The sequence below is a fragment of the Lampetra fluviatilis genome, unplaced genomic scaffold (genome assembly GCF_964198595.1).
Source record: "Lampetra fluviatilis unplaced genomic scaffold, kcLamFluv1.1 SCAFFOLD_462, whole genome shotgun sequence".
Lineage (NCBI taxonomy): Eukaryota > Metazoa > Chordata > Hyperoartia > Petromyzontiformes > Petromyzontidae > Lampetra > Lampetra fluviatilis.
This window is the reverse complement of record NW_027620635.1, coordinates 30,902-57,500: the sequence shown is the minus strand read 5'-3', so window position 1 is coordinate 57,500 and position 26,599 is coordinate 30,902. Positions and strand designations below refer to the sequence as shown.

General features: G+C 60.2%; 1 protein-coding gene across 1 annotated transcript in view; it reads right to left on the bottom strand.

Annotated features, from left to right (window-relative positions):
• The window catches only part of LOC144954181 (solute carrier family 12 member 5-like), a 43,496-nt gene extending 17,242 nt beyond the window's left edge, over window positions 1-26,254 (bottom strand). Inside the window, exons 1-3 of the mRNA XM_078884739.1 lie at window positions 26,192-26,254; window positions 3,450-3,504; window positions 2,748-2,878 (exon numbers count right to left, since the gene is read on the bottom strand). Of these exons, the coding sequence (XP_078740865.1) occupies window positions 2,748-2,878; window positions 3,450-3,504; window positions 26,192-26,206 (201 nt within the window). The 5' untranslated portion in view covers window positions 26,207-26,254. The remainder of the gene's footprint in view (window positions 1-2,747; window positions 2,879-3,449; window positions 3,505-26,191) is intronic.
• Between the last annotated feature and the right edge of the window lie 345 nt (window positions 26,255-26,599).

Genomic DNA, 26,599 nt, shown 5'->3' with positions numbered 1-26,599 from the left:
TGAGTGAGTGTATGAGTGTATAAGTGAGTGTATGAGTGAGTGTATGAGTGAGTGTATGAGTGAGTGAGTGTATGAGTGAGTGAGTGTATGAGTGAGTGTATGAGTGAGTGAGTGTATGAGTGAGTGAGTGTATGAGTGAGTGAGTGTATGAGTGAGTGAGTGAGTGTATGAGTGAGTGAGTGTACGAGTGAGTGAGTGTATGAGTGAGTGAGTGTATGAGTGAGTGAGTGAGTGACTGAGTGAGTGAGTGTATGAGTGAGTGAGTGTATGAGTGAGTGAGTGAGTGTATGAGTGAGTGAGTGTATGAGTGAGTGAGTGAGTGTATGAGTGAGTGTATGAGTGTATGAGTGAGTGAGTGTATGAGTGTATAAGTGAGTGTATGAGTGAGTGTATGAGTGAGTGAGTGTATGAGTGAGCGAGTGTATGAGTGAGTGAGTGTATGAGTGAGTGAGTGTATGAGTGTATAAGTGAGTGTATGAGTGAGTGTATGAGTGAGTGAGTGTATGAGTGAGCGAGTGTATGAGTGAGTGAGTGTATGAGTGAGTGAGTGTATGAGTGTATAAGTGAGTGTATGAGTGAGTGTATGAGTGAGTGAGTGTATGAGTGAGCGAGTGTATGAGTGAGTTAGTGTATGAGTGAGTGAGTGTATGAGTGTATAAGTGAGTGTATAAGTGAGTGTATAAGTGAGTGTATGAGTGAGTGTATGAGTGAGTGAGTGTATGAGTGAGCGAGTGTATGAGTGAGCGAGTGTATGAGTGAGTGAGTGTATGAGTGAGTGAGTGTATGAGTGAGTGAGTGTATGAGTGAGCGAGTGTATGAGTGAGTGAGTGTATGAGTGAGTGAGTGTATGAGTGAGTGAGTGTATGAGTGTATAAGTGAGTGTATGAGTGAGTGTATGAGTGAGTGAGTGTATGAGTGAGTGTATGAGTGAGTGAGTGTATGAGTGAGCGAGTGTATGAGTGAGTGAGTGTATGAGTGTATAAGTGAGTGTATGAGTGAGTGTATGAGTGAGTGAGTGTATGAGTGAGTGAGTGAGTGTATGAGTGAGCGAGTGTATGAGTGAGTGAGTGTATGAGTGTATGAGTGAGTGTATGAGTGAGTGAGTGTATGAGTGAGCGAGTGTATGAGTGAGTGAGTGTATGAGTGTATAAGTGAGTGTATGAGTGAGTGTATGAGTGAGCGAGTGTATAAGTGAGCGAGTGACTGAGTGAGTGACTTAGTGAGTGAGTGTATGAGTGAGTGAGTGAGTGTGTGAGTGTGTGTGTGAGTGAGTGTATGAGTGAGTGAGTGTGTGAGTGAGTGAGTGTATGAGTGAGTGTACGAGTGAGTGAGTGTATGAGTGAGTGAGTGTATGAGTGAGTGAGTGTATGAGTGAGTGAGTGTATGAGTGAGTGTATGAGTGAGTGAGTGTATGAGTGAGTGAGTGTATGAGTGAGTGAGTGTATGAGTGAGTGAGTGTATGAGTGAGTGTATGAGTGAGTGAGTGTACGAGTGAGTGAGTGTACGAGTGAGTGAGTGTATGAGTGAGTGTGTGTATGAGTGAGTGAGTGTCTGAGTGAGTGAGTGAGTGTATGAGTGAGTGTGTAAGTGAGTGTATGAGTGAGTGAGTGTATGAGTGAGTGAGTGTATGAGTGAGTGAGTGTATGAGTGAGTGACTGTATGAGTGAGTGAGTGAGTGTATGAGTGAGTGTGTGAGTGAGTGTATGAGTGAGTGAGTATATGAGTGAGTGTGTGTATGAGTGAGTGAGTATATGAGTGAGTGAGTGTATGAGTGAGTGAGTGTGTGAGTGAGTGAGTGTGTGAGTGAGTGTATGAGTGAGTGTATGAGTGAGTGTATGAGTGAGTGTATGAGTGAGTGAGTGTATGAGTGAGTGTGTGTATGAGTGAGTGTATGAGTGAGTGAGTGAGTATATGAGTGTATGAGTGAGTGAGTGTATGAGTGAGTGAGTGTATGAGTGAGTGTGTGTATGAGTGAGTGTATGAGTGAGTGAGTGTATGAGTGAGTGAGTGTATGAGTGAGTGTATGAGTGAGTGAGTGTATGAGTGAGTGTGTGTATGAGTGAGTGTATGAGTGAGTGAGTGAGTATATGAGTGTATGAGTGAGTGAGTGTATGAGTGAGTGAGTGTATGAGTGAGTGTGTGTATGAGTGAGTGTATGAGTGAGTGAGTGTATGAGTGAGTGAGTGAGTGAGTGTATGAGTGTATGAGTGAGTGAGTGTATGAGTGAGTGAGTGTATGAGTGAGTGAGTGTATGAGTGAGTGACTGTATGAGTGAGTGAGTGAGTGTATGAGTGAGTGTGTGAGTGAGTGTATGAGTGAGTGAGTGTATGAGTGAGTGAGTGTATGAGTGAGTGAGTGTATGAGTGAGTGTGTGTATGAGTGAGTGAGTGTATGAGTGAGTGAGTGAGTGTATGAGTGTATGAGTGATTGAGTGATTGAGTGAGTGTGTGAGTGAGTGAGTGTATGAGTGAGTGTATGAGTGAGTGAGTGTATGAGTGAGTGTATGAGTGAGTGTATGAGTGAGTGAGTGAGTGAGTGTATGAGTGAGTGAGTGTACGAGTGAGTGAGTGAGTGTATGAGTGAGTGTATGAATGAGTGAGTGTGTGTATGAGTGAGTGAGTGTATGAGTGAGTGTATGAGTGAGTGAGTGTATGAGTGAGTGAGTGTATGAGTGAGTGAGTGTACGAGTGAGTGAGTGACTGAGTGGATGACTGAGTGAGTGTATGAGTGAGTGAGTAGTTGATCACCAGCAAGATCTCGATGGCCCCCAGGATGTACATGGACGCAGCGAAAGTCGTCCCCAGGTAGAAGCAAAGTCCCACGGCTCCACCAAACTCGGGTCCCAGCGAGCGCGAGATCATAAAGTAGGAGCCACCCGCTGCACACGGGGTCAAGGTCAAGGTCACCGTGGGGGTCAATGTCACCACGGGGGTCAAGGTCACCGGGGGGAGGGTCAAGGTCACCGGGGGGGGGTGAAGGTCACCGGGGGTCAAAGTCACCAGGTGTCACGCTCGGTGTGGGGTTAAGATCATTGGGGTCACGGTTACCAGGGGTCACGGTTAGTGGGGTCAAGGTTAATTGGGTCAGGTTTAGTGGGGTCAGGTTAGTGGGGTCAAGGTCAGTGGGGTCATGGTTAGTGGGGTCACGGTTAATGGGGTCAGGGTTAGTGGGGTCACGTTTAGTGGGGTCAGGGTTAGTGGGGTCACGGTCAGTGGGGTCACGGTCAGTGGGGTCACGGTTAGTGGGGTCACGGTTAGTGGGGTCAAGGTTAATTGGGTCAGGTTTAGTGGGGTCAGGTTAGTGGGGTCATGGTTAGTGGGGTCAGGGTTAGTGGGGTCACGGTTAGTGGGGTCAGGGTTAGTGGGGTCATGGGCAATGGGGTCAGGGTTAAAGGGGTCAGGGTTCATGGGGTCAAGGTTCATGAGGTCAGGGTCAATGGGATCAGGTACCTGGCACCACTCCATTGGTGGCGATGGCGCTCATGGAGATGGCGGTGAGCATCGTCTGTGGGAGACACGAAGAGTCACACACACAGCGTCACACACACAGCGTCACACACACACAGCGTCACACACACACAGCGTCACACACACAGCGTCACACACACAGCGTCACACACACAGCGTCACACACACAGCGTCACACACACAGCGTCACACACACACACAGCGTCACACACACACACACAGCGTCACACACACAGCGTCACACACACAGCGTCACACACACACAGCGTCACACACACAGCGTCACACACACACAGCGTCACACACACAGCGTCACACACACAGCGTCACACACACAGCGTCACACACACACAGCGTCACACACACAGCGTCACACACACACACAGCGTCACACACACAGCGTCACACACACACACAGCGTCACACACACAGCGTCACACACACAGCGTCACACACACACAGCGTCACACACACAGCGTCACACACACAGCGTCACACACACAGCGTCACACACACAGCGTCACACACACACAGCGTCACACACACACACAGCGTCACACACACACACAGCGTCACACACACAGCGTCACACACACACACAGCGTCACACACACAGCGTCACACACACAGCGTCACACACACACAGCGTCACACACACACACAGCGTCACACACACAGCGTCACACACACAGCGTCACACACACAGCGTCACACACACACAGCGTCACACACACACACAGCGTCACACACACACAGCGTCACACACACACACAGCGTCACACACACACACAGCGTCACACACACACACAGCGTCACACACACACACAGCATCACACACACACACAGCGTCACACACACAGCGTCACACACACAGCGTCACACACACAGCGTCACACACACACAGCATCACACACACACAGCGTCACACACACACACAGCATCACACACACACACAGCGTCACACACACAGCGTCACACACACAGCGTCACACACACACAGCATCACACACACACACAGCGTCACACACACCCACAGCGTCACACACACAGCGTCACACACACAGCGTCACACACACAGCGTCACACACACACAGCATCACACACACACAGCGTCACACACACACACAGCATCACACACACACACAGCGTCACACACACAGCGTCACACACACAGCGTCACACACACACAGCATCACACACACACAGCGTCACACACACCCACAGCGTCACACACACAGCGTCACACACACAGCGTCACACACACAGCGTCACACACAAAGACAAAGGTCCCCCGTGTAGCCTGCAACAGGCTTTAGGGGCAAGTGCTGTTAGCGAGCACCTATGAAGGCTGGAACGGCACACGAGGGGGGGGGTGGCCAGCAGCACGCCCGACCGCCTTTGTCTCCCCAGTGGCGATGTTTACTACACACCGCACCAGGTACTCATTTGAGGCTGAGTCGACCTTGGGGAGGCCCAGGACCGGTTCAGATAATCGTCACTGGTGTTGGCCGTGAGTGCGAATCGAACCCGGGTCGCCAGGTTCGTAGCGCAGCGCGCTAACCGCTACACTACCACACACACACAGTCAAACACACACACAGTCACCCACACACACAGTCACCCACACACACAGTCACCCACACACACAGTCACCCACACACACAGTCACCCACACACACAGTCAAACACACACACAGTCAAACACACACACAGTCACACACACACACAGTCACCCACACACACAGTCACCCACACACACAGTCACCCACACACACAGTCAAACACACACACAGTCACCCACACACACAGTCACCCACACACACAGTCACACACACACACAGTCACCCACACACACAGTCACCCACACACACAGTCAAACACACACACAGTCACCCACACACACAGTCACCCACACACACAGTCACCCACACACACAGTCACACACACACACAGTCACCCACACACACAGTCACCCACACACACAGTCACACACACACACAGTCACCCACACACACAGTCACCCACACACACAGTCAAACACACACACAGTCACCCACACACACAGTCACCCACACACACAGTCACACACACACACAGTCACCCACACACACAGTCACCCACACACACAGTCACCCACACCCACAGTCACCCACACACACAGTCAAACACACACACAGTCACCCACACACACAGTCACCCACACACACAGTCACCCACACACACAGTCACCCACACACACAGTCACACACACACACAGTCACCCACACACACAGTCACCCACACACACAGTCACCCACACACACAGTCACACACACACACAGTCACCCACACACACAGTCACACACACACACACAGTCACCCACACACACAGTCACCCACACACACAGTCAAACACACACACAGTCACCCACACACACAGTCACCCACACACACAGTCACCCACACACACAGTCACCCACACACACAGTCACCCACACACACACAGTCACCCACACACACAGTCACCCACACACACAGTCACACACACACACAGTCACCCACACACACAGTCACACACACACACAGTCACCCACACACACAGTCACCCACACACACAGTCACCCACACACACAGTCAAACACACATACAGTCACCCACACACACAGTCACCCACACACACACAGTCACCCACACACACAGTCACACACACACACAGTCACCCACACACACAGTCACCCACACACACAGTCACCCACACACACAGTCACCCACACACACAGTCACCCACACACACAGTCACCCACACACACAGTCACCCACACACACAGTCACCCACACACACACAGTCACCCACACACACAGTCACCCACACACACAGTCACCCACACACACAGTCAAACACACACACAGTCACCCACACACACAGTCACCCACACACACAGTCAAACACACACACAGTCACCCACACACACAGTCACCCACACACACAGTCACACACACAGTCACCCACCACCACCCCCCCCAAGGCAGCGGCGGGAGCATTCTCGCTCCAGTGCACAGTGAGCAAGAGAGGGAGAGGCAGAGAGAGCGAGCGAGCGAGCGAGCGAGCGAGAGAGCGAGCGAGCGAGCGAGAGAGCGAGCGAGCGAGCGAGAGAGCGAGCGAGCGAGCGAGAGAGCGAGCGAGCGAGCGAGAGAGCGAGCGAGCGAGCGAGAGAGCGAGCGAGCGAGCGAGAGAGCGAGCGAGCGAGCGAGAGAGCGAGCGAGCGAGCGAGAGAGCGAGCGAGCGAGAGAGCGAGCGAGCGAGCGAGAGAGCGAGCGAGCGAGCGAGAGAGCGAGCGAGCGAGCGAGCGAGCGAGCGAGCGAGTGAGAGAGCGAGCGAGCGAGCGAGCGAGCGAGTGAGTGAGAGAGCGAGCGAGCGAGCGAGTGAGAGAGCGAGCGAGCGAGCGAAAGAGAGAGAGAGAGAGGGAGAGGCAGAGAGAGCGAGCGAGCGAGCGAGCGAGCGAGAGAGCGAGCGAGCGAGTGAGTGAGAGAGCGAGCGAGCGAGAGAGCGAGCGAGCGAGCGAGAGAGCGAGCGAGCGAGCGAGAGAGCGAGCGAGCGAGCGAGTGAGAGAGCGAGCGAGCGAGTGAGAGAGCGAGCGAGCGAGTGAGAGAGCGAGCGAGCGAGTGAGAGAGCGAGCGAGCGAGTGAGAGAGCGAGCGAGCGAGTGAGTGAGAGAGCGAGCGAGCGAGTGAGAGAGCGAGCGAGCGAGTGAGAGAGCGAGCGAGCGAGTGAGAGAGCGAGCGAGCGAGCGAGCGAGTGAGAGAGCGAGCGAGTGAGTGAGTGAGTGAGAGAGCGAGCGAGCGAGCGAGCGAGTGAGTGAGAGAGCGAGCGAGCGAGCGAGTGAGAGAGCGAGCGAGCGAGCGAAAGAGAGAGAGAGAGAGGGAGAGGCAGAGAGAGCGAGCGAGCGAGCGAGCGAGAGAGCGAGCGAGTGAGTGAGAGAGAGAGCGAGCGAGAGAGCGAGCGAGCGAGTGAGTGAGCTAGAGGGGCGTTACATAGAGCCCAGTTTAAAAAAAAATTACGAAATGATGAACGAAATAAAGTGCCGAATACACCGAGCATCTTCTTGTTTCCACTGATTGTAAAAAAAAAAAAGAGAGAGACAGAGAGAGACACAGAGAGACACAGAGAGACAGAGAGAGACACAGAGAGACACAGAGAGACAGAGAGAGACACAGAGAGAGCGACAGAGAGAGAGAGACAGAGAGAGACACAGAGAGACAGAGAGAGACAGAGAGACACAGAGACACACAGAGAGACACACACACAGAGAGACACAGAGACACACACAGAGACACACACAGACACACACACAGAGACACACAGAGACACACACAGAGAGACACACACACACAGAGACACACACACAGAGACACACAGAGAGACACACAGAGAGACACACACAGAGGAGAGCGAGAGAGGCCTCTGTACAGCTGCGAATTCCCAGAGCGGACCAGAGCAGCGCCCACTGAGGCTCAACGTGCATCTTTTTAACGACAACGATTTCAAGAAAACCTTCAAATCCTTTTGGACGATCTAGGCTCCTGTACACGGAGGCACATGCAGCCTGTTCAAGATAAACCAGCGGCTCCCCTTTCCGTGTGACGAGGGGGGGGGGGTCAGACAGGGATGTCCCTCTCGGGGTTAGCGTACACCCCTTGTCCGTTGAGCCGAAATATTACGCGTGATGCGTAGTTGATAATTGTGTTTTTTTTTTAAATCCTTTATATTAAGTTCGCTTGCTTGCTTGCACGCGTGCTTGCTTGCGCGCTTACGACCGTGCAAATCTTTCGGTCGTTTTTTTAACCCACTTCCCGTGATCCAATCGAGCTGACATTTTGGCACACAGACTCGTTGTGCGTGACAATCACTTTTCGCGATAAAATATTTTCCTAAATGTTACACTGTTTAGGGGATTTTTTTTTAAATATTTAATTACCAATTACTTGGTGGCAGGCAATCATCTGACCCATAGGTGGCAGCCATCTCAAGCCAGAGGACGAGAGGACTCTAGCCGCCACGCATATAAAGGATTTATAGTGAAAAACTTTGTTTTTACGGGTTAATTTTTTACAAGGAGTCGTGTTTGCATTGACCACAATACCTGCGGTTGGAATGCAAACAAAAAACACAACTCTGATAATGTATGTGCACTGTCCTTGAAGTTGATTGGTCCACACCCGAGACAGCTTTCCTTAGAGCCTAGTCTCACTCTGGTGTTGGACCAGAAGACGCCAAAAGGCGCACAACTCAAAGACAATGCACCATCAGAGTATGAGAGCTCGGGCGAAGCATTTACACCATTGGAACCTCCTTTGCCAGTAAAAAATATGATCATTGGTTTTTTACCCTTCTATCTGGCAACAAAACTGACACCTCTTTTACAAGGAGTCGTGTTTGCATAGACCACAATACCTGCAGCCGTAATGCAAACAAAAAACACAACTCTGATAATGTATGCACTGTCCTTGAAGTTGATTGGTCCACACCAGAGACAGCTTTTCTTAGAGCCTAGTCTCACTTGGTGTTGGACCAGATGACGCCAAAAGGCGCACAACTCAAAGACAATGCACCATCAGAGTACGAGAGCTCGGGGTATAAGCATTTACACCATTGGAACCTCATTTGCCAGTAACAAAATATGATAATTGTTTTTTTACCCTTTTATCTGGCAACAAAACTGACACCTGGGGGGTGCAGATGCAGCACTTGTCGTAGTAAAATGTATTTCACAAATATTACATAGAAAGCATAGGGGGAACATCGACATGGAGTAGGGAGAGAGGGGGTAGAGAGGGGGGGGGGGGGTAGAGAGAGAGGGGGGGGTAGAGAGAGAGGGGGTAGAGAGAGAGGGGGTAGAGAGAGAGGGGGTAGAGAGAGAGGGGGTAGAGAGAGAGGGGGTAGAGAGAGAGGGGTAGAGAGATAGGGGGGTAGAGAGAGAGGGGGTAGAGAGAGAGAGGGGGTAGAGAGAGAGGGGGTAGAGAGAGAGGGGTAGAGAGATAGGGGGGTAGAGAGAGGGGGGGTAGAGAGAGAGGGGGTAGAGAGAGAGGGGGTAGAGAGAGAGGGGGTAGAGAGAGAGGGGTAGAGAGATAGGGGGGTAGAGAGAGAGGGGGGTAGAGAGAGAGAGGGGGTAGAGAGAGAGGGGGTAGAGAGGGGGGGGGTAGAGAGAGAGGGGGGTAGAGAGAGAGGGGGTAGAGAGAGAGAGGGGGTAGAGAGAGAGGGGGTAGAGAGAGAGAGAGGGGGTAGAGAGAGAGGGGATAGAGAGAGAGGGGGGATAGAGAGAGAGAGGGGGGTAGAGAGAGAGGGGGGTAGAGAGAGAGGGGGGTAGAGAGAGAGAGGGGGGTAGAGAGAGAGGGGGTAGAGAGAGAGAGGGGGTAGAGAGAGAGGGGGGGGGTAGAGAGAGGGGGTAGAGAGAGAGGGGGTAGAGAGAGAGGGGGTAGAGAGAGAGGGGGGTAGAGAGAGAGGGGTAGAGAGATAGGGGGGTAGAGAGAGAGGGGGTAGAGAGAGAGAGGGGGGTAGAGAGAGAGGGGGTAGAGAGAGAGGGGTAGAGAGATAGGGGGGTAGAGAGAGGGGGGGTAGAGAGGGGGGGGGGTAGAGAGAGAGGGGGTAGAGAGAGAGGGGGTAGAGAGAGAGGGGTAGAGAGGGGGGGGGGTAGAGAGAGAGGGGGGTAGAGAGAGAGGGGGTAGAGAGAGAGAGGGGGGATAGAGAGAGAGGGGGTAGAGAGAGGGGGTAGAGAGAGAGGGGGTAGAGAGAGAGAGGGGTAGAGAGGGGGGGGGGGGGTAGAGAGAGAGGGGGGTAGAGAGAGAGGGGGTAGAGAGAGAGAGGGGGTAGAGAGAGAGGGGGTAGAGAGAGAGGGGGTAGAGAGAGAGGGGTAGAGAGAGAGGGGTAGAGAGAGAGAGAGGGGTAGAGAGAGAGGGGGTAGAGAGAGAGGGGGGTAGAGAGAGAGGGGGTAGAGAGAGAGAGGGGGTAGAGAGGGGGTAGAGAGAGAGAGGGGGTAGAGAGAGAGGGGGTAGAGAGAGAGGGGGGTAGAGAGAGAGGGGGTAGAGAGGGGGGTAGAGAGAGAGAGGGGGTAGAGAGAGAGGGGGTAGAGAGGGGGTAGAGAGAGAGAGGGGGTAGAGAGAGAGGGGGTAGAGAGAGAGAGGGGGTAGAGAGAGAGGGGGTAGAGAGGGGGTAGAGAGAGAGAGGGGGTAGAGAGAGAGGGGGTAGAGAGGGGGTAGAGAGAGAGAGGGGGTAGAGAGAGAGGGGGTAGAGAGAGAGAGGGGGTAGAGAGAGGGGGGGTAGAGAGGGGGGTAGAGAGAGAGAGGGGGTAGAGAGAGAGGGGGGTAGAGAGAGAGAGGGGGTAGAGAGAGAGAGGGGTAGAGAGAAAGAGAGGGGATAGAGAGAGAGGGGGTAGAGAGAGGGGGTAGAGAGAGAGGGGGTAGAGAGAGAGAGGGGGTAGAGAGGGGGGGGGGTAGAGAGAGAGGGGGGGTAGAGAGAGAGGGGGTAGAGAGAGAGAGGGGGTAGAGAGAGAGGGGGTAGAGAGAGAGGGGGTAGAGAGAGGGGGTAGAGAGAGAGGGGTAGAGAGAGAGAGAGGGGTAGAGAGAGAGGGGGTAGAGAGAGAGGGGGGTAGAGAGAGAGGGGGTAGAGAGAGAGAGGGGGTAGAGAGAGAGAGGGGGTAGAGAGAGAGAGGGGGTAGAGAGAGAGAGAGGGGATAGAGAGAGAGGGGGTAGAGAGAGGGGGTAGAGAGAGAGGGGGTAGAGAGAGAGGGGGGGTAGAGAGAGAGGGGTAGAGAGAGGGGGGTAGAGAGAGGGGGTAGAGAGAGAGGGGTAGAGAGAGAGAGGGGTAGAGAGAGAGAGGGGTAGAGAGGGGGGGGGTAGAGAGAGAGGGGGGTATAGAGAGAGGGGGTAGAAAGAGAGGGCTAGAGAGAGAGGGGTAGAGAGAGAGGGGTAGAGAGAGAGAGAGGGGTAGAGAGAGAGGGGGGTAGAGAGAGAGGGGGGTAGAGAGAGAGGGGGTAGAGAGAGAGGGGTTGAGAGTGAGGGGTAGAGAGAGAGAGAGGGGGTAGAGAGAGAGGGGGTAGAGAGAGAGGGGGGTAGAGAGAGAGGGGGTAGAGAGAGAGAGGGGGTAGAGAGAGAGAGGGGGTAGAGAGAGAGGGGGTAGAGAGAAGAGAGGGGATAGAGAGAGAGGGGGTAGAGAGAGGGGGTAGAGAGAGAGGGGTAGAGAGAGAGGGGGTAGAGAGAGGGGGTAGAGAGAGAGGGGGTAGAGAGAGAGAGGGGTAGAGAGAGAGAGGGGTAGAGAGGGGGGGGGGTAGTGAGAGAGGGGGGTAGAGAGAGAGGGGGGTAGAGTGAGAGGGGGTAGAGAGAGAGGGGGTAGTGAGAGAGGGGTAGAGAGAGAGAGAGGGGTAGAGAGAGAGGGGGTAGAGAGAGAGGGGGGTAGAGAGAGAGGGGGTAGTGAGAAGGGGGTAGAGAGAGAGGGGGTTGAGAGTGAGGGGTAGAGTGAGAGGGGGTAGAGAGAGTGAGAGGGGTAGAGTGTGAGGGGGGTTGTGAGAGAGGGGGGTAGAGTGTGAGGGGGGTAGAGAGAGAGGGGGGTTGAGTGAGAGGGGGTAGAGTGAGAGAGGGGGGTAGTGAGAGTGGGGGTTGTGAGAGTGGGGGTAGAGTGTGAGTGGGGGTAGAGAGAGAGAGGGGGTTGAGAGGGGGGTGTGAGTGAGGGGGTTGAGAGGGGGTAGAGAGAGGTGGGGATAGAGAGGGGGTGTGTGAGTGTGGGGTTGAGTAGGGGTAGAGTGAGTGTGGGGATTGAGAGGGGGTAGTGAGTGAGAGGGGTTTGAGAGGGGGTAGAGTGAGTGAGGGGGTAGTGTGTGTGGGGTTAGTGAGAGTGGGGGTAGAGAGAGGGGGGGTTGTGAGTGAGAGTGGGGTGAGTGTGTGAGGGGGTTGTGTGAGTGGGGGGTAGTGAGAGTGTGAGGGGTAGTGTGAGAGAGGGGTAGAGTGTGAGGGGGTAGAGAGAGAGGGGGGTAGAGAGTGAGGGGGTAGAGAGTGAGAGGGGGTAGAGAGTGAGGGGGTAGAGAGTGAGGGGGTAGAGAGAGAGGGGGTGTGAGAGTGAGGGGGGTAGAGAGAGAGGGGGGTTAGAGAGTGAGGGGGGTGAGTGAGAGGGGGTAGAGAGAGTGGGGGTTGAGAGTGAGGGGGGTTGAGAGAGAGGGGGGTTAGAGAGAGGGGGGTAGAGAGTGTGGGGGTAGAGTGAGAGAGGGGGGTAGAGAGAGAGGGGGGATAAAGAGAGTGAGGGGGGTAGAGAGAGAGAGGGGGGTAGAGAGAGAGGGGGGGTAGAGAGAGAGAGGGGGTAGAGAGAGAGAGAGGGGGGCTAGAGAGAGAGGGGGTAGAGAGAGAGGGGATAGAGAGGGGGGTAAGGAGAGTGGAACGTGAAATATTTCATGCCGACTACACTGACCATCTTCTTGTTTCCACTGATCGTAAAAATAAGAGACAGAGAGAGACAGAGAGAGGGGTTGGTAGTGGTGGTGGTGGTTGTGGTGGTGGTGGCGGTGGTTGTGGTGGTGGTGGTTGTGGTGGTTGTGGTGGTTGTGGTGGTGGTTGTGCTCTATGTTGGTGGTTGTGGCACAGAGACAGTCCTCACGGACTCTCAAGGCATCGCTGGCGGAGACAATTTGGAGACACGGGAGAGACCCGGAGAGTCAGAGACACGGGCAGAGACACGGGGAGAGACACAGAGACATACACGGGGAGAGACACGGGGAGAGACACGGGGAGAGACACAGAGACATACACGGGGAGAGACACGGGGAGAGACACGGGGAGAGACACAGAGACATACACGGGGAGAGACACGGAGACATGGGGAGAGGCACAGAGACACAGAGACACGGGGGGGGGTTGACACGTGGGGGGGGGGGGTAGAGATGGTTGTGTAAGGAGAGAGAGAGAGGGGGGGGTGATGGTTGTGTAAGGACGAGTCGAGGAATCTGGGGTAGCGAGGGTCAAGAAGCGAGAGGAATTGTGATGGCAGGAGGGAGACGGGGAGAAGGGGGGGGGGTAGGGGGGAGGGAGGGGGGGGGAGGGTGGGGGTGGGGGGGGAGGGGGAGGGAGGGGGGGGTAGGGGGGTGGGGGGGAGAGGGGATGGGAGACGTGGGGAGAGGCAGGGGAGGAGGTGGAGGAGGCCGAGATTAATTGGGACGGCAGGAGGGAGAGAGAGTGGAGAGTGTGGGGGGGGGGGGAGATTGGAGAGTGTGGGGGAGAGAGGGAGAGTGTGGGGGTGGAGAGTGTGGGGGGGAGAGGGTGGGAGAGGGAGGGGGGGAGAGGGTGGGGGGAGATTGGAGAGTGTGGGGGGGGGAGGGTGGGAGAGTGTGGGGGGAGAGGGAGAGTGTGGGGGGAGAGGGTGGGGGAGGGAGGGGGGGGAGAGGGTGGGGGGAGATTGGAGAGTGTGGGGGGAGGAGAGTGTGGGGGAGAGGGTGGGGGGAGATTGGAGAGTGTGGGGGGAGGAGAGTGTGGGGGGAGAGGGTGGGGGGGAGATTGGAGAATGGGGGGGGGGGGGAGAGTGTGGGGGGAGGAGAGTGTGGGGGGAGAGGGAGGGAGAGGGTGGGGGGAGATTGGAGAGTGTGGGGGGAGGAGAGTGTGGGGGGAGAGGGAGGGAGAGGGTGGGGGGAGAGAGTGGAGAGGGTGGGGGGGAGATTGGAGAATGGGGGGGGGGGGAGAGTGTGGGGGGAGGAGAGTGTGGGGGGAGAGGGAGGGAGAGGGTGGGGGGGGAGAGAGTGGAGAGGGTGGGGGGGAGATTGGAGAATGGGGGGGGGGGGAGAGTGTGGGGGGAGGAGAGTGTGGGGGGAGAGGGTGGGGGGGAGATTGGAGAATGGGGGGGGGGGGGGAGAGTGTGGGGGGAGGAGAGTGTGGGGGGAGAGGGTGGGGGGGAGATTGGAGAATGGGGGGGGGGGGGAGAGTGTGGGGGGTGGAGAGTGTGGGGGGAGAGGGTGGGGGGAGATTGGAGAGTGGGGGGGGGAGATTGATGTGCGATGCGCAGCAGGGAGAGAGGGAGAGGCACGCGGGGAGATGGAGGGGAGGGGGAGGGGGGATGGAGGGGAGGGGGAGGGGGGATGGAGGGGAGGGGGAGGGAGAGGGGGAGGGAAAGAGAGGGAAGACTTAGGGGAGATTTAGGGGGTGAAGACGACGATTAGATCATCATGGTGGTGATGATGATGGTGGTGATGATGATGGTGGTGATGATGATGGTGATGATCTCGTGAAATGTGCTTCATCACGAGAGGGGGGAGAGGGGAAAAAAAATACGAAAAGATGAACGAAGCAAAGTGCCGAATACACCGAGCATCTTCTTGTTTCCACTGATCGTAGAAAAAAAAGAGAGAGCGGGGAGAGACACGGGGACAGGGAGACAGAGACACGGAGACACGGAGACGCGGAGACACGAGGACAAGGATGGACACCGATAGATGGGGAGATGACCCGGGGAGACACGGGGAGACACGGGGGGACACGGGGAGACACGGAGAGACACGGGGGGACACGGGGAGACACGGGGGGACACGGGGAGACACGGGGAGACACAGGGGGGCACAGGGAGACACGGGGAGACACGGGGAGACACGGGGAGACACGAGGACAAGGATGGACAGCGATAGATGGGGAGATGAGGAGACACGGGGGGACACGGGGAGACACGGGGAGACACGGGGGGACACGGGGAGACACGGGGGGACACGGAGACACGAGGACAAGGATGGACAGCGATAGATGGGGAGATGAGGAGACACGGGGAGACACGGGGGGACATGTGGAGACACGGGGAGACACGGGGGGACATGTGGAGACACGGGGAGACACGGGGAGACACGGGGGGAGACACGGGGAGACACGGGGGACACGGGGAGATACGGGGAGACACGGGGAGACACGGGGGAAGACGGGGAGACACGGGGGGACACGGGGAGACACGGGGAAAGAGACACGGGGAGAGAGACACGGGGAGAGAGACACGGGGAGAGAGAAACGGGGAGAGACACGGGGAGAGACGGGGAGACACGGGGAAGACACGGGGGAGACACGTGGAGACACGGTGAGACACTGGGAGACACGGGGAGACACTGGGAGACACGGGGAGACACGGGGAGACACGGGGAGATACTGGGAGACACGGTGAGACACTGGGAGATACGGGGAGACACTGGGAGACACGGGGAAGACACGGGGGAGACACGTGGAGACACGGTGAGACACTGGGAGACACGGGGAGACACTGGGAGACACGGGGAGACACGGGGAGACACTGGGAGACACGGGGAGACACTGGGAGACACGGGGAGACACGGGGAGACACTGGGAGACACGGGGAGATACTGGGAGACACGGGGAGATACTGGGAGACACGGTGAGACACGGGGGACACGGGGAGACACGAGCGAGTCCGCAGGTGAATGGGTGACTAAGCGAGTTGGTGGGTGAGCGAGCGGGCGAGCGGGCGGGCGGGTGGGTGGGTGAGTGAGCGGGCGAGCGACTGGGTGAGTGAGCGGGCGACTGGGTGAGCGAGCGACTGGGTGAGCGAGCGACTGGGTGAGCGAGCGGGTGGGCGGGTGGGTGAGTGAGCGGGTGAGCGACTGGGTGAGCGAGCGACTGGGTGAGCGAGCGACTGGGTGAGCGAGCGGGTGGGTGAGCGAGCGACTGGGTGAGTGAGCGGGCGGATGGGTGGGTGGGTGAGCGAGCGGGTGAGCGACTGGGTGAGTGAGCGGGCGAGCGGCCGAGTGGGTGAGCGAGCGACTGGGTGAGCGAGCGACTGGGTGAGCGAGCGACTGGGTGAGCGAGCGGGTGGGTGAGCGAGCGACTGGGTGAGTGAGCGGGCGGATGGGGTGGGTGGGTGAGCGAGCGGGTGAGCGACTGGGTGAGTGAGCGGGCGAGCGGCCGAGTGGGTGAGCGAGCGACTGGGTGAGCGAGCGACTGGGTGAGCGAGCGACTGGGTGAGCGAGCGGGTGGGTGAGCGAGCGACTGGGTGAGTGAGCGGGCGGATGGGTGGGTGGGTGAGCGAGCGGGTGAGCGACTGGGTGAGTGAGCGGGCGAGCGGCCGAGTGGGTGAGCGAGCGACTGGGTGAGCGAGCGACTGGGTGAGCGAGCGACTGGGTGAACGAGCGGGTGGGTGAGCGAGCGACTGGGTGAGTGAGCGGGCGGATGGGTGGGTGGGTGAGCGAGTGGGTGAGCGACTGAGTGAGTGAGCGGGCGAGCGGCCCAGTGGGTGAGCGAGCGACTGGGTGAGTGAGCGACTGGGTGAGTGAGCGACTGGGTGAGCGAGCGACTGGGTGAGTGAGCGACTGGGTGAGTGAGCGACTGGGTGAGCGAGTGACTGGGTGAGTGAGCGGGTGGGTGAGTGAGCGGGTGGGTGAGTGAGCGACTGGGTGAGTGACTGGGTGATGGGGTGGGTGAGGGAGCGACTGAGTGAGCGAGTGACTGGGTGAGTGACTGGGTGAGCAAGCGGGCGAGCGGGTGGGTGAGCGGGTGGGTGAGCGGGTGGGTGAGCGAGCGACTGGGTGAGCGAGCGACTGGGTGAGCGAGCAACTGGGTGGGTGAGCGAGCGACTGGGTGAGCGAGCGACTGGGTGAGCGAGCGACTGGGTGAGTGAGCAGGTGGGTGAGCGAGCGACTGGGTGAGCGAGCGGGGCGAGCGGGTGGGTGAGCGAGCGAGCGAGCAACTGGGTGAGTGAGCAACTAGGTGGGTGAGCGAGCGACTGGGTGAGCGAGCGACTGGGTGAGTGAGCAGGTGGGTGAGCGAGCGACTGGGTGAGCGAGCGGGCGAGCGGGTGGGTGAGCGAGCGAGCGAGCAACTGGGTGAGTGAGCAACTAGGTGGGTGAGCGAGCGACTGGGTGAGCGAGCGGGCGAGCGGGTGGGTGAGCGAGCGAGCGAGCAACTGGGTGAGTGAGCAACTAGGTGGGTGAGCGAGCGACTGGGTGAGCGAGCGACTGGGTGAGTGAGCGGGTGGGTGAGCGAGCGACTGGGTGAGCGAGCGACTGGGTGAGTGACCGAGTGAGCGACTGGGTGAGTGACTGGGTGAGTGACTGGGTGAGTGACTGGGCGAGTGAATGACTGGGTGAGTGAGCGGGTGGGTGAGCGAGCGACTGGGTGAGCGAGCGACTGGGTGGGTGACCGAGTGAGCGACTGGGTGAGTGACTGGGTGAGTGACTGGGTGAGTGACTGGGCGAGTGAATGACTGGGTGAGTGAGCGGGTGGGTGAGCGAGCGACTGGGTGAGCGAGCGACTGGGTGAGTGACCGAGTGAGCGACTGGGTGAGTGACTGGGTGAGTGACTGGGTGAGTGACTGGGCGAGTGAATGACTGGGTGAGTGAGCGGGTGGGTGAGCGAGCGACTGGGTGAGCGAGCGACTGGGTGAGTGACCGAGTGAGCGACTGGGTGAGTGACTGGGTGAGTGACTGGGTGAGTGACTGGGCGAGTGAATGACTGGGTGAGTGAGCGGGTGGGTGAGCGAGCGACTGGGTGAGCGAGCGACTGGGTGAGTGACCGAGTGAGCGACTGGGTGAGTGACTGGGTGAGTGACTGGGTGAGTGACTGGGCGAGTGAATGACTGGGTGAGCGAGCGATTGGGTGAGCGAGCGACTGGGTGAGCGAGCGACTGGGTGAGTGAGCGACTGGGTGAGTGAGCGACTGGGTGAGCGAGCGACTGGGTGAGTGAGCGACTGGGTGAGTGAGCGACTGGGTGAGCGAGTGACTGGGTGAGTGAGCGGGTGGGTGAGTGAGCGGGTGGGTGAGCGAGCGACTGGGTGAGTGACTGGGTGATGGGGTGGGTGAGGGAGCGACTGAGTGAGCGAGTGACTGGGTGAGTGACTGGGTGAGCAAGCGGGCGAGCGGGTGAGTGAGCGGGTGGGTGAGCGAGCGACTGGGTGAGCGAGCGACTGGGTGAGCGAGCAACTGGGTGGGTGAGCGAGCGACTGGGTGAGCGAGCGACTGGGTGAGCGAGCGACTGGGTGAGCGAGCGACTGGGTGAGTGAGCAGGTGGGTGAGCGAGCGACTGGGTGAGTGAGCGGGCGAGCGGGTGGGTGAGCGAGCGAGCGAGCAACTGGGCGAGCGAGCGACTGGGTGAGTGAGCGGGTGGGTGAGCGAGCGACTGGGTGAGCGAGCGACTGGGTGAGTGACCGAGTGAGCGACTGGGTGAGTGACTGGGTGAGTGACTGGGTGAGTGACTGGGTGAGCGAGCGACTGGGTGAGCGAGCGACTGGGTGAGCGAGCGACTGGGTGAGTGAGCGGGTGGGTGAGCGAGCGACTGGGTGAGCGAGCGACTGGGTGAGTGAGCGGGTGGGTGAGCGAGCGACTGGGTGAGCGAGCGACTGGGTGGGTGAGCGAGCGACTGGGTGGGTGAGCGGGCGAGCGGGTGGGTGAGCGAGCGAGCGAGCAACTGGGCGAGCGAGCGACTGGGTGGGTGAGCGAGCGACTGGGTGAGTGAGCGGGTGGGTGAGCGAGCGACTGGGTGAGCGAGCGACTGGGTGAGTGACCGAGTGAGCGACTGGGTGAGTGACTGGGTGAGTGACTGGGTGAGTGACTGGGCGAGTGAATGACTGGGTGAGCGAGCGATTGGGTGAGCGAGCGACTGGGTGAGCGAGCGACTGGGTGAGCGAGCGACTGGGTGAGCGAGCGACTGGGTGAGTGAGCGGGTGGGTGAGCGAGCGACTGGGTGAGCGAGCGACTGGGTGAGTGAGCGGGTGGGTGAGCGAGCGATTGGGTGAGCGAGCGACTGGGTGAGCGAGCGACTGGGTGAGTGAGCGGGTGGGTGAGTGAGCGGGTGGGTGAGCGAGCGACTGGGTGAGCGAGCGACTGGGTGAGTGAGCGGGTGGGTGAGCGAGCGACTGGGTGAGTGAGCGGGTGGGTGAGTGAGCGGGTGGGTGAGCGGGCGACTGGGTGGGTGAGCGGGTGGGTGAGTGAGCGACTGGGTGAGCGAGCGACTGGGTGAGTGAGCGGGTGGGTGAGTGAGCGAGCGACTGGGTGAGCGACTGGGTGGGTGAGCGAGCGACTGGGTGGGTGAGCGAGCGACTGGGTGGGTGAGCGAGCGACTGGGTGAGTGAGCGGGTGGGTGAGTGAGCGAGCGACTGGGTGAGCGACTGGGTGGGTGAGCGAGCGACTGGGTGGGTGAGCGAGCGACTGGGTGAGCAAGCGACTGGGTGAGCGAGCGACTGGGTGAGTGAGCGGGTGGGTGAGCGAGCGACTGGGTGAGCCAGCGACTGGGTGAGTGACCGAGTGAGCGACTGGGTGAGTGACTGGGTGAGCGAGCGAGCGAGCGAGTGGGTGACTCACGCAGCAGCAGCACATGAGGACGATGGCGAAGGACTCGATGACCCCAGCGGTGAGCGAGCGACTGGGTGAGCGAGCGGGTAATGGGGTGGGTGAGCGAGCGACGGGGTGAGCGAGCGGGTAATGGGGTGGGTGAGCGAGCGACTGGGTGAGCGAGCGGGTAATGGGGTGGGTGAGCGAGCGACTGGGTGAGCGAGCGGGTAATGGGGTGGGTGAGCGAGCGACGGGGGTGAGCGAGCGGGTAATGGGGTGGGTGAGCGAGCGACTGGGTGAGCGAGCGGGTAATGGGGTGGGTGAGCGAGCGACTGGGTGAGCGAGCGGGTAATGGGGTGGGTGAGCGAGCGACGGGGTGAGCGAGCGGGTAATGGGGTGGGTGAGCGAGCGACTGGGTGAGCGAGCGGGTAATGGGGTGGGTGAGCGAGCGACGGGGTGAGCGAGCGACTGGGTGAGCGGGTGGGTTAGTGAGCGAGCGACTGAGTGAGTGACTGGGTGGGTGACTGGGCGAGCGACTGGGTGAGTGAGCGGGTGGGTGAGCGAGCGACTGGGTGAGCGAGCGACTGGGTGAGTGACCGAGTGAGCGACTGGGTGAGTGACTGGGTGAGTGACTGGGTGAGTGACTGGGCGAGTGAATGACTGGGTGAGCGAGCGATTGGGTGAGCGAGCGACTGGGTGAGCGAGCGACTGGGTGAGTGAGCGACTGGGTGAGTGAGCGACTGGGTGAGCGAGCGACTGGGTGAGTGAGCGACTGGGTGAGTGAGCGACTGGGTGAGCGAGTGACTGGGTGAGTGAGCGGGTGGGTGAGTGAGCGGGTGGGTGAGCGAGCGACTGGGTGAGTGACTGGGTGATGGGGTGGGTGAGGGAGCGACTGAGTGAGCGAGTGACTGGGTGAGTGACTGGGTGAGCAAGCGGGCGAGCGGGTGAGTGAGCGGGTGGGTGAGCGAGCGACTGGGTGAGCGAGCGACTGGGTGAGCGAGCAACTGGGTGGGTGAGCGAGCGACTGGGTGAGCGAGCGACTGGGTGAGCGAGCGACTGGGTGAGCGAGCGACTGGGTGAGTGAGCAGGTGGGTGAGCGAGCGACTGGGTGAGTGAGCGGGCGAGCGGGTGGGTGAGCGAGCGAGCGAGCAACTGGGCGAGCGAGCGACTGGGTGAGTGAGCGGGTGGGTGAGCGAGCGACTGGGTGAGTGACCGAGTGAGCGACTGGGTGAGTGACTGGGTGAGTGACTGGGTGAGTGACTGGGTGAGTGACTGGGTGAGTGACTGGGTGAGTGACTGGGTGAGCGAGCGACTGGGTGAGCGAGCGACTGGGTGAGCGAGCGACTGGGTGAGTGAGCGGGTGGGTGAGCGAGCGACTGGGTGAGCGAGCGACTGGGTGAGTGAGCGGGTGGGTGAGCGAGCGACTGGGTGAGCGAGCGACTGGGTGGGTGAGCGAGCGACTGGGTGGGTGAGCGGGCGAGCGGGTGGGTGAGCGAGCGAGCGAGCAACTGGGCGAGCGAGCGACTGGGTGGGTGAGCGAGCGACTGGGTGAGTGAGCGGGTGGGTGAGCGAGCGACTGGGTGAGCGAGCGACTGGGTGAGTGACCGAGTGAGCGACTGGGTGAGTGACTGGGTGAGTGACTGGGTGAGTGACTGGGCGAGTGAATGACTGGGTGAGCGAGCGATTGGGTGAGCGAGCGACTGGGTGAGCGAGCGACTGGGTGAGCGAGCGACTGGGTGAGCGAGCGACTGGGTGAGTGAGCGGGTGGGTGAGCGAGCGACTGGGTGAGCGAGCGACTGGGTGAGTGAGCGGGTGGGTGAGCGAGCGATTGGGTGAGCGAGCGACTGGGTGAGCGAGCGACTGGGTGAGTGAGCGGGTGGGTGAGTGAGCGGGTGGGTGAGCGAGCGACTGGGTGAGCGAGCGACTGGGTGAGTGAGCGGGTGGGTGAGCGAGCGACTGGGTGAGTGAGCGGGTGGGTGAGTGAGCGGGTGGGTGAGCGGGCGACTGGGTGGGTGAGCGGGTGGGTGAGTGAGCGACTGGGTGAGCGAGCGACTGGGTGAGTGAGCGGGTGGGTGAGTGAGCGAGCGACTGGGTGAGCGACTGGGTGGGTGAGCGAGCGACTGGGTGAGTGAGCGGGTGGGTGAGTGAGCGAGCGACTGGGTGAGCGACTGGGTGGGTGAGCGAGCGACTGGGTGGGTGAGCGAGCGACTGGGTGAGCAAGCGACTGGGTGAGCGAGCGACTGGGTGAGTGAGCGGGTGGGTGAGCGAGCGACTGGGTGAGCCAGCGACTGGGTGAGTGACCGAGTGAGCGACTGGGTGAGTGACTGGGTGAGTGACTGGGTGAGTGACTGGGCGAGTGAATGACTGGGTGAGCGAGCGATTGGGTGAGCGAGCGACTGGGTGAGCGAGCGACTGGGTGAGTGAGCGACTGGGTGAGTGAGCGACTGGGTGAGCGAGCGACTGGGTGAGTGAGCGACTGGGTGAGTGAGCGACTGGGTGAGCGAGTGACTGGGTGAGTGAGCGGGTGGGTGAGTGAGCGGGTGGGTGAGCGAGCGACTGGGTGAGTGACTGGGTGATGGGGTGGGTGAGGGAGCGACTGAGTGAGCGAGTGACTGGGTGAGTGACTGGGTGAGCAAGCGGGCGAGCGGGTGAGTGAGCGGGTGGGTGAGCGAGCGACTGGGTGAGCGAGCGACTGGGTGAGCGAGCAACTGGGTGGGTGAGCGAGCGACTGGGTGAGCGAGCGACTGGGTGAGCGAGCGACTGGGTGAGCGAGCGACTGGGTGAGTGAGCAGGTGGGTGAGCGAGCGACTGGGTGAGTGAGCGGGCGAGCGGGTGGGTGAGCGAGCGAGCGAGCAACTGGGCGAGCGAGCGACTGTGTGAGTGAGCGGGTGGGTGAGCGAGCGACTGGGTGAGCGAGCGACTGGGTGAGTGACCGAGTGAGCGACTGGGTGAGTGACTGGGTGAGTGACTGGGTGAGTGACTGGGTGAGCGAGCGACTGGGTGAGCGAGCGACTGGGTGAGCGAGCGACTGGGTGAGTGAGCGGGTGGGTGAGCGAGCGACTGGGTGAGCGAGCGACTGGGTGAGTGAGCGGGTGGGTGAGCGAGCGACTGGGTGAGCGAGCGACTGGGTGGGTGAGCGAGCGACTGGGTGGGTGAGCGGGCGAGCGGGTGGGTGAGCGAGCGAGCGAGCAACTGGGCGAGCGAGCGACTGGGTGGGTGAGCGAGCGACTGGGTGAGTGAGCGGGTGGGTGAGCGAGCGACTGGGTGAGCGAGCGACTGGGTGAGTGACCGAGTGAGCGACTGGGTGAGTGACTGGGTGAGTGACTGGGTGAGTGACTGGGCGAGTGAATGACTGGGTGAGCGAGCGATTGGGTGAGCGAGCGACTGGGTGAGCGAGCGACTGGGTGAGTGAGCGGGTGGGTGAGCGAGCGACTGGGTGAGCGAGCGACTGGGTGAGTGAGCGGGTGGGTGAGCGAGCGATTGGGTGAGCGAGCGACTGGGTGAGTGAGCGGGTGGGTGAGCGAGCGATTGGGTGAGCGAGCGACTGGGTGAGTGAGCGGGTGGGTGAGCGAGCGACTGGGTGAGCGAGCGACTGGGTGAGTGAGCGGGTGGGTGAGCGAGCGATTGGGTGAGCGAGCGACTGGGTGAGTGAGCGGGTGGGTGAGCGAGCGATTGGGTGAGCGAGCGACTGGGTGAGTGAGCGGGTGGGTGAGCGAGCGACTGGGTGAGTGAGCGACTGGGTGAGTGAGCGGGTGGGTGAGCGAGCGACTGGGTGAGCGAGCGACTGGGTGAGTGAGCGGGTGGGTGAGCGAGCGACTGGGTGAGCGAGCGACTGGGTGAGTGAGCGGGTGGGTGAGCGAGCGACTGGGTGAGCGAGCGACTGGGTGAGTGAGCGGGTGGGTGAGCGAGCGATTGGGTGAGCGAGCGACTGGGTGAGCGAGCGACTGGGTGAGTGAGCGGGTGGGTGAGTGAGCGGGTGGGTGAGCGAGCGACTGGGTGAGCGAGCGACTGGGTGAGTGAGCGGGTGGGTGAGCGAGCGACTGGGTGAGTGAGCGGGTGGGTGAGTGAGCGGGTGGGTGAGCGGGCGACTGGGTGGGTGAGCGGGTGGGTGAGTGAGCGACTGGGTGAGCGAGCGACTGGGTGAGTGAGCGGGTGGGTGAGTGAGCGAGCGACTGGGTGAGCGACTGGGTGGGTGAGCGAGCGACTGGGTGGGTGAGCGAGCGACTGGGTGAGCGAGCGACTGGGTGAGTGAGCGGGTGGGTGAGTGAGCGAGCGACTGGGTGAGCGACTGGGTGGGTGAGCGAGCGACTGGGTGGGTGAGCGAGCGACTGGGTGAGCAAGCGACTGGGTGAGCGAGCGACTGGGTGAGTGAGCGGGTGGGTGAGCGAGCGACTGGGTGAGCCAGCGACTGGGTGAGTGACCGAGTGAGCGACTGGGTGAGTGACTGGGTGAGCGAGCGAGCGAGCGAGTGGGTGACTCACGCAGCAGCAGCACATGAGGACGATGGCGAAGGACTCGATGACCCCAGCGGTGAGCGAGCGACTGGGTGAGCGAGCGGGTAATGGGGTGGGTGAGCGAGCGACGGGGTGAGCGAGCGGGTAATGGGGTGGGTGAGCGAGCGACTGGGTGAGCGAGCGGGTAATGGGGTGGGTGAGCGAGCGACTGGGTGAGCGAGCGGGTAATGGGGTGGGTGAGCGAGCGACTGGGTGAGCGGGTGGGTTAGTGAGCGAGCGGGTGGGTGAGCGAGCGACTGAGTGAGTGACTGGGTGAGTGACTGGGCGAGCGAGTGAGTGACTCACGCAGCAGCAGCACATGAGGACGATCGCGAAGGACTCGATGATCCCAGCAGCTCCCACGACCCATGTGAGTGACTGGGTGAGTGAGCGGGTGGGCGAGTGAGCGGGTGGGTGAGCGAGCGACTGAGTGAGTGACTGGGTGGGTGAGTGAATGACTGGGTGAGTGACTGGGTGAGCGACTGGGTGAGTGACTGGGTGAGCGAGCGAGCGACTGGGTGAGCGAGTGAGTGACTGGGTGAGTGAGCGGGTGGGCGAGTGAGCGGGTGGGTGAGCGAGCGACTGAGTGAGTGACTGGGTGGGTGAGTGAATGACTGGGTGAGTGACTGGGTGAGCGACTGGGTGAGTGACTGGGTGAGCGAGCGAGCGACTGGGTGAGCGAGTGAGTGACTGGGTGAGTGAGCGGGTGGGCGAGTGAGCGGGTGGGTGAGCGAGCGACTGAGTGAGTGACTGGGTGGGTGAGTGAATGACTGGGTGAGTGACTGGGTGAGCGACTGGGTGAGTGACTGGGTGAGCGAGCGAGCGACTGGGTGAGCGAGTGAGTGACTGGGTGAGTGAGCGGGTGGGCGAGTGAGCGGGTGGGTGAGCGAGCGACTGAGTGAGTGACTGGGTGGGTGAGTGAATGACTGGGTGAGTGACTGGGTGAGCGACTGGGTGAGTGACTGGGTGAGTGAGCGGGTGGGCGAGTGAGCGGGTGGGTGAGCGAGCGACTGAGTGAGTGACTGGGTGGGTGAGTGAATGACTGGGTGAGTGACTGGGTGAGCGACTGGGTGAGTGACTGGGTGAGTGAGCGGGTGGGTGAGTGAGCGGGTGGGTGAGCGAGCGACTGAGTGAGTGACTGGGTGGGTGAGTGAATGACTGGGTGAGTGACTGGGTGAGCGAGCGAGCGACTGGGTGAGCGAGTGAGTGACTGGGTGAGTGAGCGGGTGGGCGAGTGAGCGGGTGGGTGAGCGAGCGACTGGGTGAGTGACTGAGCGAGCGACTGGGTGAGTGACTGAGCGAGCGACTGGGTGAGTGACTGGGTGAATGAGTGACTGGGTGGGCGAGCGAGCGGGTGACTCACGCAGCAGCAGCACATGAGGACGATCACGAAGGACTCGATGACCCCGGCGGCTCCCACGACCCAGGTGAGCGAGCGACTGGGTGAGCGAGCGACTGGGTGAGCGACTGGGTGAGTGACTGGGTGAGTGACTGGGTGGGTGAGCGAGCGACTGGGTGAGCGACTGGGTGAGTGACTGGGTGGGTGAGCGAGCGACTGGGCGAGAAAGCGGGTGGGTGGGTGAGTGACTGGGTGAGTGACTGGGTGAGTGAGCGACTGGGTGAGCGAGCGACTGGGTGAGTGACTGGGTGGGTGAGCGAGCGACTGGGCGAGAAAGCGGGTGGGTGGGTGAGTGACTGGGTGAGTGACTGGGTGAGCGAGCGACTGGGTGAGCGACTGGGTGAGTGACTGGGTGGGTGAGCGAGCGACTGGGCGAGCGAGCGGGTGGGTGGGTGAGTGACTGGGTGAGTGACTGGGTGAGTGACTGGGTGAGTGAGCGACTGGGTGAGCGAGCGACTGGGTGAGCGAGCGACTCGGTGAGCGAGCGACTGAGTGAGTGACTGGGTGGGTGAGTGAATGACTGGGTGAGTGACTGGGTGAGTGACCGGGTGAGCGAGCGAGCGGGTGACTCACGCAGCAGCAGCACATGAGGACGATGGCGAAGGACTCGATAACCCCGGCGGCTCCGACGACCCACGTGAGTGACTGGGTGAGTGAGCGGGTGGGCGAGTGAGCGGGTGGGTGAGCGAGCGACTGGGTGAGTGACTGAGCGAGCGACTGGGTGAGTGACTGAGCGAGCGACTGGGTGAGTGACTGGGTGAGCGAGCGAGCGAGCGAGTGGGTGACTCACGTAGCAGCAGCACATGAGGACGATGGCGAAGGACTCGATGACCCCAGCGGTGAGCGAGCGACTGGGTGAGCGAGCGGGTAATGGGGTGGGTGAGCGAGCGACTGGGTGAGCGAGCGGGTAATGGGGTGGGTGAGCGAGCTACGGGGTGAGTGAGCGGGTAATGGGGTGGGTGAGCGAGCGACGGGGTGAGC